The sequence below is a fragment of the Suricata suricatta genome, chromosome 5 (assembly GCF_006229205.1).
Source record: "Suricata suricatta isolate VVHF042 chromosome 5, meerkat_22Aug2017_6uvM2_HiC, whole genome shotgun sequence".
Classification (NCBI taxonomy): Eukaryota; Metazoa; Chordata; class Mammalia; order Carnivora; family Herpestidae; genus Suricata; species Suricata suricatta.
The window spans coordinates 59,671,441-59,690,121 of record NC_043704.1 but is presented as its reverse complement, the minus strand read 5'-3'; the positions used below and the strand labels follow the sequence as shown (position 1 = coordinate 59,690,121).

The following is an 18,681-nucleotide window of genomic DNA, read 5'->3' as shown; positions in this document are numbered from 1 at the left end:
ACTGCTTGGTCAGGGAGGATGTCCACTGAAGTAGATCAAGCTGAAAGGGACTGATTTGCTTTTCTTTACACTAGAGCAATGGTTGTTAAACTGGGTTCCATGAAACCCTAGCAACCCACAGATTAAAAGCATTTTTAAAAATACAATAGTAAGATCACGTCCACTAGCAAAAATGTACACTTCTGACTTTTTAATAAGTTAATGTGAACTTGCACTTTCCAACTAAAAGCCACTTTTATCTCGTTTATCATACTGGGGTTCCAAGTGGGATTTCAGTCAAGGAAGGGGTTCTGTGAACGTTCAGCTGAAATCTTCAGCCTCTTGGGCGACACTCACCTGGCCTGGCGGTCCTCAGCTGGACCACGGCGTGGGCGCTCCCGACCTCATTCTCAGCCATGCACTGGTAGACGCCTTCGTCCTCAGGCCCTACGCTGACCACCCGCAGGGCCCTGCGGGACAGTCGGAGGCGCTGGCTGGAGGCCAGGGGCACGGCGTTCCTCAGCCACAGCACAGATGGCGGGGGGTTCCCACGCACCTCACAGGTGAGCTTGGCGCTCTGGCCCCATGGGATGACCAGCTGGGACAGCTCCATGGTGACCTCAGGGGGCTCTGCCAGGAAACCAGAGCAAGGGTGACAAAGGGCCGGAGTCTTTCCCTCTAGGGCCAGACAGTCCGGGAGGGGACTGCAGTCAGGAATGACTCCCTCCTTCCCTGTGACTGTTGGCAGAGGGAAGGAAAGGTCCTGTGTCTCTTCTGTCAGAGTCACACCAGGAGAGACTGGAGAGGGCGGTCAGGCACAGACACCTAGACCCTGGGATCTAGCACCTCCAACTCTCTCCGTCCTTCTCCATTACTCACTGGGCACTCAACTCTCACAAGGCACATGACCCTATCCAGGCCTCAGGGTCAGGAGTGTCTAGAAAGGCCACACTGACCAAAGAGGAGGTCGAGGAGAAGAAAGTCTGCAGGAGACACTCACCAAATACCTGGACGTTGTAGAGTATGACGGCTGCCCCAGGCTCCCCGACGCCGTTGTCAGCCATGCAGCGGTAAGTCCCTGAGTCCTCCTCACTGGTGGCGTCAATGAGGAGGTTGCTCAGCAGGAAGCGTGTCTTATTGTAGCCGGCGACACTGGACCCATCCTTGGCCCAGGTGACCCGCGGTGGTGGAATCCCGCTGGCCACGCACTCCAGGATCAGACTCTGGCCTTTGGTGACAATGATCGTCTGGGCCTCCGGAGGGTAGATGATACGAGCAGCCTCAGCGGTGGAGCCTGGAGGGGCCAGGAAGTGAAGGGCAATGTGTGGGACCAGGACTCGGTGCAGGGGATCCCCTCCACCCCGCCTCTGGTGGCCAGGCTCCAGGAAACAGTCCTCTGGGAATTTGGCATCAGGGGCTTAAGACCTACGCAGAGTGACTAAATTCCCCTGGGCTTGGTTTCCTTGGTCAAAAACAAGGACCTCCCTCTGCAGAGAGCTGCTGTAAGAGATGAGGTAATATATCAGAATAGCAGCACTGACCCAACATATGCATGGATAACCATGCATATTGGCAAAGAAAAAGATGAGGCACACAGAGAAAGCGCACCCCAGGTCCAAGGATGAGCTAGGAGACAAGGATCCGAGGTATTCCCCACACTCCACCCAGAGCTCTTGGTTCCTAGTGTCTGTGACGGAGAGAGCACCTCACTGAGCTGGGTGGGACCCACTGTTTAAAGAGATGCGTTTCTTCCACAGTACTACAGGTCCCCAAAGCAGATCAACTACTTTGTCGGCTGCTCAGCTAAGGAAGGTGTGACCTCTTTTTAACGGTGGGGAAGAAACGGCACTGCACATATGAGAAGGCCGGTTGCTCTCCAACATGCTGCCTTCCTCCATGTCGACTGTGTGTGATTTTGCTTTAGGAGCTAACCAGGGGAGAGCCAGCTTTTATAAGACCTGAGAGTTTGGGATGCCTTCTTTAAGAAACAGAATGCAGGGGCATCTGGGTGGCCCAGTGGGTTAAGTGTCTGACTTCGGCTCAGGTCATGATCTCATGGTTTGTGAGTTTGAGCCCCGTGTCAGCCTCTGTGCTGACAGCTTGGAGCCTGGAGCTGCCTCAGATTCTGTTTCCCTCTCTCTCTCTCTGCCCCTTCCCTGCTCGTGCTTGGTGTCTCTCTCTCTCAAAAATAAACAAACATCAAAAAAAAAAAAAAAAAAAGGAAACAATGCAAAATTACTGATACGAAATTCCACAAGGGAGGGACTGCTGAAGTTTGGCTTCACAGCACACCTGTGTCTGGGGCTGACTCTAAGACCACACTCCGCATGTGAGGTCCCTCCAGTGAATAAGCAGGAAGCCTGAAAAAGTGCCTGGCACACAGGAGATGCTTGGCAAAGGCGCTGTTGTTCTTTTATAACTCGGGGACTGTGTGGGCCTCCACCAAACCATCACCAGAGTGACATGCCGGGCACACTTGAGCGAGCAGCAGTGTAGGCATAACCTGGGCTGGTGCCAGGCAGGCCCTGTGGCATCACACGGGCACAGGCAGGCCATCATCTCTCCTGTGCACATGCTGTCAGCTGCTGAGCACCGAGCAGTCCTGCCCCAGCACATGTGATGCTCCAATACATTCCCCACTCTCAAAGGGCAGGGGAAAGGGACCGGCAAGCCCAGCTACCCCCAGAGTGAGGCAAGGGCCTGAGGGAGGTGGTAAGTGGCCGGCTGCCAGGGAAAGGATGGACCCCTGCTTCATCTGAGTCCTGGTTGCTCCACTGGCCCAAGTCCCCCAGCTCCCACCCCCACTGCAGAGACCACAGACCTGGAGCACAGACTGTGCCCTCCCAAGTCCCCTCCCTCCTCAGCCCGACCAGCTTCTTCCATCAGTGAGACACCCCCTTGCCCCTTACGGCGCACGCGGAGCCTGTCACTGGAGCCCGAAGTTTTCACTTCCTGGGTCACCGGGTTGTAGGCAGCACACTTATACGTTCCCTCATCCTCCTGGCTCGCGTTCACAATCTGGAGGTTTCCTGATGGCATGATCAGGTAGTTATCTGAGGAAAGAGGACACGGGATGAGTTTGGGCCCAGAATACTACAGCCAGTACCTCCCAGTGGGCTGGCAGGGCAGGAGTCATGAGCGGACACGTGAATCCCCAGAGGCCCAAACTGAAAATGCTATTCTCCCACTAAAACTTCAAGTCAAGTGCACCAGAAATGCTGAGGAGTAAACCTAACCAACTAGCTGACAAACTGGCTAACTCCCGAGTCAGCACGTAGGTCCTCAGAAGAATGCTTTTATACATTCAAGAGAGCTGGAGTAGGGTGGACAGGAAGCAAGATTTGGGGTCTGCCAGACTTGGGCTTAAGCTTTGGATCTGCCATGGGCAGCATGATTCTGGGCAATCTGATTAACCTCTCAGGCCCTGTTTCCTCATTTGTAGAAGGTACAACATGTGTCACCTCAGAGCCACAGTCAGGACTGAGGGCCCAGGCTGTACACATGGGTGATGAGGTGATCATTCCTGGTAGTTGCCAGGAAGGAGGGAAATGCATAGGACTTCCCATTGGTCTCTCTCACGGTCATAGCTCTGAGCCACGTCACTACTGAATTTCTGCAACCAGGGAGGAATATTCTAACTCCCAACCACCACCTTCTCCATGTATGTCACTGGAACCTTTCCCTCTGCATCCCTGGTCTGCTAGGCTGTGTCTGCTTCTGGTCCAGAGGTGCGGTGGGGGTGGGGCCCCAGGCCGTGCTCTGCATCTCTCAACAGGAGACAGAGTCATGGCTTCTGGACACCCCAGTGGCTGGGGATGGTGGTTGGTCAGCTTCCTGGCAGGCAAAGCACTGGTCCTCAGCCCTGAGCTTTCTGGTGGTGTGGCCTGCCCTGGTGGTCCTGATATCTCTGAAATCTAGGTTCACTATGCCTGGTGCCTGCCCGTCACTGGGCCGCCCCAGGTAAGAGCAGCTTAGGCCAATGCCTGACAGGGAGAGAAAACCCCTCGGACCCTCCTATGGACTGGGCAGTCTTCCTCCAGAGGGCTGCTGCCACCGTCTGCTGGGGACAAAGGAGAGTCATGCTTTATTCCTCACTCTCTCCAGTGATTTCTGAGTGGCAGGATCAGGGGTTTTACCCTTTCAAAAAATAGTTTTCTGTAGTGAACATATAAAAATTCCTGATAGGAATATAGGAACATATTTATTCCTTTCATAACTAGAAAAAGTTAATGAAAAGGCTCAGATATCTATAGGATATTTTAAAAGGTATACATTTTGAGCTGTGGGGTCAGTTACTGTAGGGTCTAGCTGGCCTTGAGTGGAGGGTCAATTATGGGGAGTGGTTGACTTCATCTCAGGAGAGATCTCCGCTCCTTGTTGGCACTCTGGGGACCAAAGCTTGGCCTCCCCTGGACCAGCTGTCGTGTACCCTGTGGCCTGAGCAGGAGCTAGGACAGCTGAGATAGCCTCATCACTGGGAAGATGGGGAGCGGGAAGAACCCATGTCCCACTAAAGAGATTCTTCTGCCGTGTGGGGGGGGTGAGCTCTACTGCCCCCGGGGAACCCTGCACCTCCACCAATGGCTGGGTTCATCAGGTGGCCTCTCTCTGTGTGCCCGGGGGCAGGGAACACCGCGCTGATGCCTTATTGGAATTTTGGAAGCTCAGCAACATCTTCCAGAGCCTCGAAGGATGAAGAGATTCCTCTCAACAGGGCAGAAGACCTCCATTATGGAAGCTGATCCCTTTAGGATCTTCCAGGGCTAAGTAGCAAGGTGGAAGACAGCAGACCAGCATGAGGAGGGGGCTGCTGGCGTGTGGACGGGGGTTTGAGAGGCTGTAGTAAGAGGTGGTCAGCTTCCCTCCTGGCCTTAGCCTCAGCCTGGCCACTCACCTCGAGACGCCTCCAACCACTCTTGCTTGACACTGTATCGGACCTGGGCTTTTGGGTGGCTCTCAGGAAGGTGGCAGGCAATGACTGCTGTGTTCCCCTCATCTACTTCAATCACGTGCTGCACGTCCAACTTGAAGTCCTGGAGATCTGCGGGGAGAAGGAAAGGTTCCAATTGGGCCTTGATGGAGGACAGAAAGAAAGTGACATTTCAGCATGGGCTGATGCCTTGGGGTCTTCAGTCACAAGAAACAGCTGCAGGAGCCTCACCCACTGGGGGCTTCCTGGGGGCGGGGGGGGGGGTCTGATTCCTTCCTCCAGCCTTCTGTGTTAAGAGTCTAGAGGATGGAATGTGTGGCCTCTATCACTCCATGGGAGTTCAACTTGGTATATATAACCTGGAGGGTGGGGACATACGTACAGGATTCCATCAGGAGGTGCCTGTGACACAGACCAGCCTCTTTTGTTACACTGAGACATGGGGCCAAGTTGGCCAAGCCCATTGGCCCTACTGAACCTGGCTGGAGACAGTCATGATCAAGGCATAAGTGCCCTGGCACAGACAGCTCAGCCAATGGAGACTGAAGGGAATGATGAAAGAGAATAGTGATCTCTTTTTTCCAGTTCAGTCAAGTTCCCTGGTTCTTCTTGGTCATCCACAGTAAAAGTGAGAAGCCCGAGATTCTGCTCAGTGACCGAGCCTGGTTATAACAGGAAGGCTGATGCTACTCGGGAGCTATATTCCATGCTGTGGCTGATCCTTCCTCAAGGCTAGGGGTGGGGGACCTGTGGATGCTCTAAGGGCTTCCGAAGGCAAAGAGGGACCTCCCCAGTGTGGCTAATGGCGGTGGAATGATGGAGAGCCGAGGGTCCCGATGGCAGGCTGCAGTGTCTGGCAGTATGGTCTCTTTGGACTTGACTTGGTGAGAAGACTGATCTAAACTGGGAGAGGATGGCTCTCCATCTGGAACAAAAGCAGGATATTTCCTCAACAATCTCACAACAGTTCAAACAACAAAACTCTCTTTGTGTGAGCTGAATCACTGAAGTGGCTTAACAAACTGGGATACTTGTGCAACAAGCCACATGCCAAATTTATTGTTTCAGGACTGCAGCTGAATTGAAGAAATAAAATAAGAGGGTTGTAGGATAAGAAAGAGGAGAAAATTTACCCAAACACTCCTTCGTAGTGGTGCTTAGAGAGTGCCTCTGGAGGCACCCCTCCACCCCCAGTGCTGCCCACACCAAATTCTGCACGCTTCTGAGAGCGGACGCCAACAGAGCTTTCACGCAGCTCCCCAGTAAGACCGCACCTGCCGGTGTTGCTTTCCCTGGAGACCCAGAGAAGGCAAGAAGGTGGCGGGAGCAGGCGGGAATCAGGTTTCTCACAGAAAAGGCAGTTAGTTACCAAAACCAAACTACTGTCACCAAAGGAGAGCACAGTGATGAAGGCACATAGTGAGGTTAGAGGTTTTCCCACTTGATGGAACTTTCCAGAAGCTCTCGGACAAGCTCTGGGACAGGAAAGCCCTTTTGTTTCTATGAAAGGATCACTGTCCCTCTGATTATAATATTAGGACTTTTCAAGGGGGAGGGACCAAGTCTAAACCTAATGCAGGGTCTTGCCCCCATAGGTTTCACGAAATGTTGAATGACCAAATGAAGGACCATCTCGGAAACTGGGACCCTCAAGTCAGGCACCAGATGCCCATTTATGTCGCATATGAACTCACATTTCCTAGTTGTGTTTCATCTACACTACAAGCTCAAGGACAAAGTCCTAGAACAACAAATTTTCTATGAATCTTTTCTCCACTTAGGGCCAACCTATTATCTAAGTATAGCTGTTTTTAAACTAGAGTGTTTCTTAAGAGGTCACTTCCGGAGTCCCATAAAGATGTGACGTAGGTCTCACAAATGTGGAGTAGGAAACATATGCTATTCACAAGTGGGTGGCCAAAGCAAAAGCAGACTGCCTGATTCATTTCTACTGTTCCCTTTTACTTTCTGGGGTGCAGAAGTGAGCCCATGGGTCAAGGGGGAGCTCTCACTCAAGGATTCCTGCCTTTGGTTGGTGTAGGGCCTGTGGGGCTTTTAAAGAATTCTATCATCATTTAATTTTGTATATGTGATATCTGACTCCAGCTAAATTGGAAATTCCTAAGGGGCATCCTATTAATTTTGCACCCCATGCCCCAACCCCAAGCCCCATGGCACAGTAGGCAGGAGACAGCAAATTCTCTCCAAGTTCTTGTTAAATGAATAACAATTTGGAAGGCTGGGCCCAAGGCCGGCTTCATGGGACCGCCATCTGTACAGCTGCACGTGGCTCGGCACCTGGAAGGGGCCAGCACGTGATTCAGTGCTCTGCCACTGCCGTCTTCAAGTTCTTACTGTCTGAACAAAACAGACCCCACATTTTCATTTTGCATTAGACCCTGAAAATTATGTAGCCGAGTCCGGGCTGCGCTTCTTGGCCAAAAGAGTGGATGTGTTTTTTTTCTCAGAGAGGAAGGAGATACGGACTACAGGAGAGGGTGGACGGCCTGGGTGCAGTGTGTTCTGGCTAAATATTACTAACTGCTTTTCAAAAGCAATGCACGTAAACAATGTGAAGGCCTTAATCCTTCTCGGCACGGTGCATGCTGTACCTGCCAAGTCAGGAGGATCTCCACAAAGAGAGCTGTGAGCGACTGTCAGCTCAGGGGCATCCGGAAAATTCCTGTCATCAAGAAACACTCTTTTCCACGGTCCAGTAAATCGTTTCAAACTACTCCACCAAGAGATTGAGTTTTTCCCTCCACCTCCTCCTCCTCTTTATTTCATTCCAAGGAAATTTGCCTCAAGCAAGAATATACTTAAAATTAACAGATTCTTTTACAAGAAAGGAGTTTGGCACCAGAATGCCATCTCTGTATTAATGGCCCAGGCTCTTGCCGTTGTAACTGAGAGCTTATCCAGGCACAACTCACATCCTCCTCCGTGCACCCGTGCACCCACCTCACCGAACAAATACGAGAAAACAGATGCACCTCCCCTCCCCCGCCCACTCTCTCTTGGCTCCTTCTGCAGCCTTTGACAATTGCTAAGTTGGACACAGAAGGCTGTGCAGTGGGGAAGGCACAAAACTGGGCACCAGTCAGCCATGTGGCTAGACAGCCCCTCTGTTCTGCTGCCAACGTGTGCACAACAGCCCATGTGGGCAGGACCGAGGACACCCCAGCTAGGCATCCAGCTCCCCACAAGGGCCTACTGGCAAGCCAACCTTCCCAGCTTCAAAATAAATAAGGAGTAGTTCAGTCCTTGGCCCTGTCCGCTCCTTGTTCCTCCTAAGCTTAAGCCTTAACTGCTGCTTCACTAGACAAACACATCCAATTTGGCTGCTGGAGTAAAAGCTGAGTTTCACTAAGGGATCAAAGGCAGAGTAACAAAGTGATGATGGATGTGAAAATCAGAGCACCCTTCTCTAGTGTTTTTAGGCAGGAAGGAGGCTGGGGGTAGGCGTGGGCGTGGTGTGGAGGCATCAGGATCAGTAATGGCCTAATCAGCCACCAGATGAGGCAGATGCAGAGATCTGGTTGGCTGCAAATGAAGGAAACTGGCCTGTTCCCAGGCTCCTTTGTCTGCAAAGCTGGTTTCCTGGCCTGTCCCAGGGGGGGGGGGGGGGGGGGGGGGGGGGGGGGGGGGGGGGGGGGGGGGGGGGGGGGGGGGGGGCTGCTCAGGGAGCCTCACTGGGACTGGGGGCAGGCCCTTCAAAATCAAATGGGGTTAACAGGCCGCACTGCAGAATGATGGATCGGGTTTCTTGGGGAAATGGTTTGACAGGACACCTGCCCTTGCCTGTTGGCTGCTGTGTTTGAGAAATCCATTAGGAGAATGTTTCTGTAGCTTTAATCCTCTTACCTTCCCCCAGACCCCTCTTGTGCATCCTCTCTTTGTGTATTCTTTTGGCTATTTTATTAACTTTTCTGCACTAATCAAATGCCAATCAGCCCACTCTTGTTCCTCAGCTCTCAACAGGTCAGAAGACCTGGACTCTGCGGCCATTTCCTTCTCACAGAATTTTGTGTTTTCTAAGAAAGCCCATGATAGTTTGGGCTCCATACAGAACCCTGCCTAGTTCCTTCTCTCTAAGCCCTCAGTCTCTTAATGGAAGATATATCTTTTGATCCATTACTTCCATAGGACTCTTTGATACACAGATTATACAGCTTTGTTCAGACACAAGTCATTTGATAGGCTCAGCCTTTTCTCTTCACATTTACAGGGTACATTAGGCACTTACCTTCTGAGCCAAGAGAAAATGGGGAGGAAAACAAGCATGTGGGTGTGGCTGCCATCACCAGGGTCACATGTGAGACTACAAATACACAGGTTGAGCCCATTTGAATTTCTTATCACCTTCTAACCTGGATCCTTCCTTTGGCTCAGCAGCACTATGAATTAAATTACAATATCTGGTGTATGTTCATGAATTCCCATGAATCCCCCCAATTTTGATACAGTTTACACATCCAGTTATAGGGTGCACTGCATCACAGCAGAGTGCCTTGGGTGTAATCCATAAGGCTTCTCAAGGCATTTCCTCTTCTGGGCCTCCTCTCCCAGAGATCTCTCTTAGGCTGCAAGTCACAGTTAAGTGAGAAGTCAGGTAGGCAGTGCCTCTGTGTGAGGCTGGATGGGGTCACCAACATCCCTATCTCCATGAACTCAGCTGAATATTTACTTTAAAAAAGTCATTTTCTACCCATCCAGGCATTCTTATGAATAGTCAGTCCTGTGTAGAGACAAACATGTACCTGACTGCTCAGGTTTGGATGGGATCCACCAGATTGTGGCAGGGAGGGGTGGGGCGCCACGGGTCATATTGGGCTCACTTGGCAATGCTGGCAGGACAGCTCTGTAGCCTCTTGGCCAGTGGCAAGTTTCCAGGCTGACCATTCTACTGCCTAACTCTCATGGCCTCAAGGCCTCAACTGTCCCTGTGGTGGCTTCTTGTGCCTATGGCTGATGTTACAAAGCATAAAAAGACTTTGCCCTAATATCGCACTCTTCAGTGACCTGCTGACCCTGTGGCCCTTCCTGCACCTTGACTGGTTTTTAAAAGCTGGGAAAGTTTCAAGGGAAATAAAATGAAGAGCTTTCTCTGGCAGAAGCTGTGGCTTATGGCTCTGCAGAATGGACTTGGAGGTGGGGTTTAAGAAGGGACAGGGTCCTAGGCATTGCCTTCCTATGTGGGCTCTGGCAGTGCAGGGGCGCTCCTATGCCCTGTCCTGTTTCACTGATGGGCAGAGGATCAGACTACTCTCAACCTCCAAGTCACCTGAGGACCCATGCCTTGGCATGGGCTCAAGATGAGCCCTCTGAAATCAAGTGCTCTGCAGGTGGGAGACCATGGCAATCAACTACAGAAGCAGAGGAGAGCCTGGAGTAGAACTGGGCTTCCGGAAAGCCTGGTGCTCGGCAAGGATGGGGTTTACTGTGGGATGGGAGAGCATCTCAGAAGCCACGCATTCTGGGTAATGACTAAGCCTTTTGCCAGCACATAGCCCTGTCACACAGACTGCTGAAGCCAAACCCAACTACAGCCCACAAGGGCTGGGCAGAATCTGCCTACTCTATAGTAGGCATCTGGCACATACCATCCCCTCCAGGCATCACTGATTCATTCATTTAGCCAGGAGCTACAGAACTGTCTACTACGCCCGGCACTGCAGGAGATATCATGAAGACAAAACACAGTTCCTAACCTTAGGGATCTGTACTTTGCTAGATAAGACAGGTGAAAACAACGAACACAGCAGGGTACGATAGTTTGAGAGAGTAGGGTCAGCAGGCTTAGTCCCTACCTCCATGAGCATCCCAACCTAGGTCAGGTGGCCTTGGGCTCCAGAGCAACTTAGAAAGGGCAAAGGGAGCTGACAGTGGGAGTACCCGACCTCCCAGGCCGCGAGAGTGGATAAATACATTTGCTTCCTTTAGGATTTTTTTTTTCTGCCTATCCAATTGCACAAATAATTTTGTCTCCAAAATCTCTCCTGAGAGCCATGGAAACACGACATGAAATTTCACAAACACACTTTCTGATGAAAGAAAGGCATATGCTCTCTCTTATTTAAATAAAAACAGTCTCCATGGGTGTATAAAAAGGCCGTGGCAGATGCCAAACACATTAGTTGTTCAATCTTGTGTTTCTTCCTTTCCCCTTGAGTTGAGGTGGGGTTTGCACTCAGATCTGAGCAGTGGGAGAGGGCTAAGGACAGAGAAGAGATGAAAGAGCTGGGAGGATGAAGGCAGAAGATCAAAATCAAGACTGGAGGTGGGCAGGAGAGGAGAGAGGGTATAAAGGGAGGAGCGGGACAGGAAGAAGGGAAAATAAAAAGAACCTACTTTGCAATGTCATTAAAATGATATGCAATAAACTGGCCTAATGTTTCAGGAATTTCTTGGCCTGAATCATTAAAAATCTTTTTTAAAAAAGAAATAATACAAGATGTGATTAATCCTTGAAGACAAGGCAAGGATGGGAGCCATGTCTCCTCTGAGTCTGGCAGCCAGATGCACGGAGATATCTGTAGACCATCTCATTTATCGGACTTAAGTTCTGCACTGAGGTAGGGCTGGTTAGCAGAACTAGGGAGTTTCTTTTGGACTAGATGAAGGAATGAAATGGTTTGAAAAAACACACTTAAGAAAAAGAGAAGGAAAAAAAAGATTTAGTTGCCAGCAACCCACATCATACATATTTCTCTGATCAACTGAATATAAACTTAGCAATGGGAAAATTAATGTGAATCCCGGTGGTCTGGGATCTTGAGAGCCAGAACTGGATCCTGGCAGAGGGTTTGGCAGGCTGGCAGCCTGTACAGGAAGAGGGAGGGGAGAGAAAATGGGAGGCCAAGGCACTCAGGAAGAATGGAGATGAGCACTTCAGCATGGTCCTCACATACAGAATTCTGGGTCGGAGAGGCAGGGGCACTGCCCTAAGGCCCCTGGGGCCCACAGTGGTTCTACTTTTTCTGCCCACACACCTGGGAACCACGTATTCCTATAAGCAGTGGCTGCTGATGCCAACCACCCCCCATCTTGGATAGCATCCCATGAAGTGTCTCACAGGACGCAGAGCCACATTCACCGGCATCCCCCTTCAAAGTTTCCAGAGGTTCCTCCAAACATCTCAGTTCCTTGTAAACAGACCTTTAGACTTCTGACATCTGTCAGTTTTTCTGAATCCTCCCTGAATCTACTTGAATCTTCAACCTGTTTATGCCCAGAGTTTTTGCTTCATCTTTTTTTTTTCTTTTTTACTTCCTTAAGCCTTTTAATATATCAGGATTTGGTGAAGAAATCTTTGTTCACCTTTTGCATGCCCTTCTTGGCCTCTGGACTTCAGACACATATTATCTAGGAGTCTTCCTCTTTCTAGACATTCCTGGAAGGCCTACTGTGTGTCAGAGCCTGTGGGAGGCCATGTGGTCATAGAGACGAATGACAAAGTCCCTGCCCTCCAGGCAAATGAGAGGGCTATAGAAGTAAACACAGGATGGTAAGGAAGCGGGGAAGAGGTGACCCCACTCCAGACTTGGGAAGTTGAGGGTGTCAAGAAGATTCCTAGAGAAGATACTTGCATCTTAAAAATGGAGAAGGAATTTGTTAATCCAAGGAGATGGAAACATTCTGTGAAAGGGAATGGAGAGGACGGTGTTGCAGGAAGATGGGGCACCATTCCAAAAACATGGGGAAAGTGCCAGATGAGATGAGGAAATGGCGGAGTTTGGTGGGTGCAGAGGGGAGGCTGAGAGACAAGCTTATGTGCCACGCCACAGCCTGAGTCCTTGTCTGTGATTCCTGGAGTCTCCACAGGCTGATAAATAAAGGGACATAGTCACTCAACATTAAACATGATTTTCCCTCCCCCCCAAAATGCTGGCTTTGCCTCAGCTAGTTTTTTTCCCTTTGCCTACATTTTTTCTCATTCCTCAGTGATGGTCCTTTAGCTTAGATGGGAACACTGACCCACCTGGAGGGGTTGTATTGTTCTCAGGGTTATTTCCAGATTCCAGGAAAGGTTCAAAGTCTAAAAACAGGGCCAAAGTAGAAATCCCTAAAATTTTCCACACACACCAACAAAAGGGGGAGCCAAGGGATTCATTTCCTCTCTTGATTTTTTCTTTTTAAGGAATCATCTTGCCTCATGTTCCTTAGAGGGCTCCAGGGATTTCAAGCGAGCTCATCAATCCTTCCCTCATTTTCCTGTACAAAAGGCTTCCCAAAGTCTGCTCTGGCTCACTGAATTTATAAGTGATACCAGCTCAACACACTGGAGGTCCTCCCCTTCTCTCTTCCATGAGAAGATGGACCTAAGATTTTACTTAAGCATGTGGCTGTGTGTGCAGAGAACAGGCTGAGGAGGGGAGAAGGGTAGGAGTTCTTAGAGTATCCTTGGTAGAAGATGCACTGTGGACTTTAGATCTTCTTTTGGTGAATTCTGACCATTGCTAAATAGAGACCTGGAACCCTGCCTATTTGGGGAAGACAGTTACTGCCACAATGCATTGGTGGCTCACAACACATGTGTGTCTGAGCACTTCCACCCGGCCTGATGTGACTAGTGTTGTCAGTGTCATTTGGAGATTTTCGAGTACTGAAAAAATTCTTGTGAGGTATGAATTTCTGCCTGTATCCAGTATGACAGAAAAGGTTACTAGGACTTTGGTTTAATACTATAAGGTATTCTTTAGTTATTTCCTATTTCGATATTCAAGCTGCTTAGCTCCTTTTGAGTTGAAGCTGTCAATAATTTTCTTGTCCAACTGGCAAAGCAAAACCAAACTTATAGTATGAAGCAGCTAAATTTCACCCTGAGGCTCATTCTCCCTCTCCAACTGTTATTCCCCACCGCAGAGCTGCCTCAGTCTCTCCCACTCAGCCTGCCAGTACTGCCAGCCCGGCTCTTGGAGGCAGACTCCCTCCCCTTCCAGCCCAGGAGGCCACCTGTGTTTCCTTTCCCGCCCCAGCTCTTCTTCCTGCCACCGCCCCTTCACTGCAAAGCAAAGGGCTTGGACAGGATCCCCTTAGCTGCCTAAGCTAACAACAAATGTTTTTCCAACTTGGAGCAAATGGTTCCTTCTTATTTTGTCAGAAGACAAAATAGGAGTGGCATTCGAGAAAACTCTAAGGTTTCCTTTCTTAATCACAAAACACACATTCCCAAAGGGAAAAGAAACAGCACGAAATGAGGGGAGCTGTGGGGGAAGCAGATGGGGTAGCAAGAGAGAGAAATCACCCGGTGGCTACATTCAGGATTTGAACTCCCCACGGAATCACCTCACTCTGGAAAGCAAGCTCGCTATAGAAGTGTCTACACGATCCCAGAAAATGCACCCGGCTTAAATCAAAGTACACAATGATGATAGTTAAATTCAGCTGTAGGTCTGAGAAAGGTATGAGAGAACTCAAAAAATGATAAAGTTGTCCCACACACATTCTTTAAGGCTCAACTCCCAAGTCTTCCTCAATTCCCTGAAATTGAGAGGAATCACCGTTAGCCTGAGCTCCCAGAAAAATCCGTTTATATCCCTATAGGGAAACTCATGGGTTTGACTTGCTTTGTGGCTACCATGGTACTGCATCAATCTTCTCCATTAGGTAAGAGCTCCTCAAAGGCACGGGTTCAGTCTGACAGCACTCTGCTGGAATTCTGAACACTCCCTGTTCTCAGGATACCAATTTCCAAAACATCCACACACTGAGCTCTGTACTAGAGAATGGGTGCTTTCCTGGTCCCTGGGGGGATTTCCTCACCTCCAGCCTGCTGGCTTGCCCTGTGAAGTTTGGACTTAACAGCCTCCACAAGCATGGGAAGCAATTTTTTTTAAAAGAAATCTATTTTTCCTTCTATTTCCTTCTCCATGTATCTACACAGGCATACCTCATTTTATTGTATTTTGTGGATAGTGGTTTTTTTTTTTTTTAACACCTTGAGGTTTTGTGGCAAGCCTACATCAAGTAAGTCTATCAGTGCCATTTCCCAATAGCATTTGCTCATTTTCTGTCACATTTTATTAATTCTCACAATATCTCAAATCTTTTCATCATTATATTGGTTTATGGTGATCTGTCATCAGTGATTACAACTCATTGAAAGCTCAGTTGATGGCTAGCATTTTTAATCATCAAGTATTTTTAAATTAAGGTCTGTTTTTTAAGTCATAATGCTATTACACACTTAATAACTACATTATGGTATAAATATAACTTTTATATGCAGTAGAAGACAAAAAATTCATTTGACTCACTTTCTTGTGAGTAGTCTGGAACTAAACTCACAATATCTCCAAAGTACGTCTGTACGTGTAACATGGTTGGGCTCCTCTGAAGAACCTGGCCAAATCAGGGATAAATCAAAGCTAGAAATATTTATTTTTTAAATATTTATTTGAGGGGGGGAAGGGGCAGAGAGAGAGGGAAAAGAAGACAGAATCTATGCTCTCAGCACAGAGCCCAATGAGGGGCTCAAACCTGCAAATCATGAAATTATGACCTGAGTCAAAATCAGGATTTTGGACACTTAACTGACGGAACCACCCAGGGACCCCTAGAAATACTGTAATAAAGATATGTCCACAGTAGTCCTTTACAGCCTATGCTAGTTCAGGGTCTGAGCCTAGAAGCCCTTAAGAGCTGTCTGATAGGAATCAGAGGTGGGGGAAGCTGAATGGCCTCTGTTTGTGGAATCACTGTGCCCCGAGCCAGGGTCAGCCCAGCTGGCCAGTGCCAACCAATGACCACCTGGTCAGAAGAACAAGCAGTGGTGAACCAGGAAGAGCAGAAATGGGACACTTCTGTGGGCTACGGGGACCGCCCGCAGCGCAGGGATAGCACGGCTATTCTCCAAGGCCAAGGAGGTAGGAGTCTGGGTTGGACATCGTGTGTATACAAAGAGCTGAGGAATTCTCAGGAGATGGGGTAGTTCTCTCTTCCCAACAAGCCAGCCCTTGGTCTTGGGTCTGGATAGGAGTGGATGCTTTACCACTCCCTGGACCTGGTCTTCTAAAGACCGCTCCCAGAATGGAGCTGGGCAGCACACGGCTGGATATGGGCCCCACAGCCTCCTGCAGGAGGGCACTCTTTACAAAAGTTTGCTGACCAAAGGGGTGAACAAAGAAAGCCTGGAATTTATAAAATTCTTCAACATATTACTATCTTATCATATCCAATCCTCAAAAAAAAACACCAAAAACAAAAACCAAAACCCCAAAAAACAAAAACCAAGAAAACCCAGGAGACTGATGCTGTGATTATCACTGTGCTCACTCTGTACTTGTGGTAATCTAAGCGATTTTGTGACTTGCCCAAAGTCACAGCAACTTCCAGGGGAAGAGTTAAAACTGAAACCCAAGGGTTTTTTTTTTTTTTTAAGTCTCTTCCCCACCCCCTTATACTAGTTTGTCTCTTCATTTTATTCATGGGTTAAATTATGGTAACAAAGGGCCCCTATCACCTCCCGAGCTTTCCTCAGGGTCAGTCATGGCAACAGCTGCCTAAGGGGAGTGCCTTCTTTCCCGTCAGCAGCCTCACCTTCTAAGGTCTGAGGGCAGAGAGAATAAACAGGTACATGCCTGGGTCTTAGCGCGTAAAGGCCTTATAGAGGGGCTACAGATCGGTCTCAATTAAGCCAGCATCAGCTTAAGACTCCACATTAGCGTGAGGATTCAAGTGCCCAGCTATCGGAGTACTACCCAGTTCCCACCTGTTGGATTTCCAACAATGAATGGAACTTAGGGGTGATAGGATAATTGGCAGAAATAAAGGATAGAAAAATGGAAAAAAGTTAAAAATGAAGAATGATGTAGAAGTTTATTTGAATTATTAGGGGTAAGGGATAGAAAGGAGCTTTCGCACAGTATGCCACCTCTGATGAATTGTGACTACTTGCGGGTTGTGTTGAGAACAATTCTAAGGCGGAATCAGAGTACAGATACAGATATGGTGTCCACTGGCAAAGCCTGCTGTTGGTTCAGGTGCAGAGAGTGGGAACACTTGAGCCATGTAGCATGGCTGACCTCCTGGTGTAAAGCTTATAAAAAAAGAGAAAGGAAGAAAGGCGATCAAAGTTAAAAGTATTTCAAAAAGCAAGAATTAGACAAGGTGGTCAGAGGGGAGGTATGAGCAACAAGAGAGATTTACCACCAAATCTCAATAGGTTCAATAGGAAGACAAGTTCTGCGCAGAGGAGTGGGATGGTACCGCCACACGGAATGAAGATGGCATTTAGCCCTGTGGATTCCATTTTACCTGAAGACCAGAGGCCGAGGTCAACAGCCAGGGGTGAAGTCCAAGAGTACCCCCAGCCTCCAGCAGTAAAAGAGATCTGTACCAGGAAAGTTCTGCTGGAGGCCTCCTCCCCACCTCTGAATCCTCAAGCCAAGTCCCAGCGCCCACTATGGGAAGGTCCCAGGGATCTAGGACTTCACTAAGACACAGGAGGCGTCATCTTGCTAGGTAAGCCGAAGAGCGAGTGCTTTGTCTGAGGATGAACATCTGAACGCATGCAGAAGAGGCCAGAAAAAAAGGAAGCCTTAAGTGGCCAGTGTGGGCGGGTGTGTGTGCGTGTGCATGGGCACGCCACTGCCTGGGCTCCCTCTAAATGCAGACTGGGCCTCAGTAATCCCTTCACTGCTCAGCCTCCCTCCATCAGCCAACCAGCAAAACACAGCCCCCATTCTGCTCAGGAATGTGCTTTCGGAAACTTAATCTAACAGCCGAGTCTGGGCCAAATCCCCCATGGCACGAACCCAAAGACAGCACCCCGGTTCTGCCGCTGCTCCCGCCTTCCTGCTCCAAGACTGGGAGGCTGCAGTTCCACCCCCGCTGACTCCCTGTTCCCTGGGACGTGGCCCCTCAAAGCCCACTCTCTCCTCTCCAGTGCTTCTCCGGCCTTCTGGTCAGCTCCCAACATGTCACTTCTGATTCATGTCTCAATGACGAGCCAACAGCTCTTGGCTTGCAAGCAAGACTCGCTGGGCTTCTGCACAAGCCTCCTCTTCCCTCACTGTGCCTTCTGGGTTGCAACCAAACCCTCCCCTTTGTCCTCACTGCCAACGGCAGATCCCTTCAAGCACCAGAGAAGGAAGTGGCCAGGAATTTTTTTTTTTTTTTTTTACAAATAAAGGTGAAAAATGGTCTCTCCTCACACAAATACACCTTGAAGTAGAAGGAGGGCTCCACCATAAATCTTCAGCTCTCCAACTACCCCTTCCTCCAAATAAAAGGTTCAGCCTGGCTCCTAATTAGTCCAAATGAATGGTTATGGAGTTTCCTGAGTCTCTACAGACACGTGCTGACCATTTGCAGATGAGCAACCCTTGTAGATGAGCAGGATAATCCTTTAAAGGCACAAACACTGCTAAAAGGCACATTGGACTTGTAATAAAGAAACACTGGAAGTGACCTAATTGCCCAGCAATAGAAAAAGTGCCCAGTACAAGTGACAGAGCCCTTCGGAGGACGTTCTAGGCCCATTAGTAACCACGATCGTGCTCTGATGGGGGTTGAGGGGACAGATGAACTAGTAAGGGGCATGGGGGAACCTTCTAGAGTGATGGCCACACTTATGTATCCATATGAAAAATACATCAGGCTGTGCACTTTGTGTACTTTAGTGGATGCACTTTAAACCCAATACAAAAGAACAAGTAAATATGGTCATATGGCCAACAACAAAAAATGCTAACCACACAATGTCAATGGGGAGAGAATAAGGATAGAAACTGTACATTCACTAGTATCATTACAACAGTGTTGAAGGT

At 49.2% G+C, this 18,681-nt stretch overlaps 1 protein-coding gene across 1 annotated transcript in view; it reads right to left on the bottom strand.

The window, feature by feature from the left end:
• The window catches only part of BOC (BOC cell adhesion associated, oncogene regulated), a 50,647-nt gene that overhangs the window by 12,096 nt on the left and 19,870 nt on the right, over nucleotides 1-18,681 (bottom strand). The window contains exons 4-7 of the mRNA XM_029938713.1: nucleotides 4,874-5,020; nucleotides 2,889-3,032; nucleotides 980-1,273; nucleotides 337-609 (exon numbers count right to left, since the gene is read on the bottom strand). Coding sequence (XP_029794573.1) covers nucleotides 337-609; nucleotides 980-1,273; nucleotides 2,889-3,032; nucleotides 4,874-5,020 — 858 coding nt within the window. The remainder of the gene's footprint in view (nucleotides 1-336; nucleotides 610-979; nucleotides 1,274-2,888; nucleotides 3,033-4,873; nucleotides 5,021-18,681) is intronic.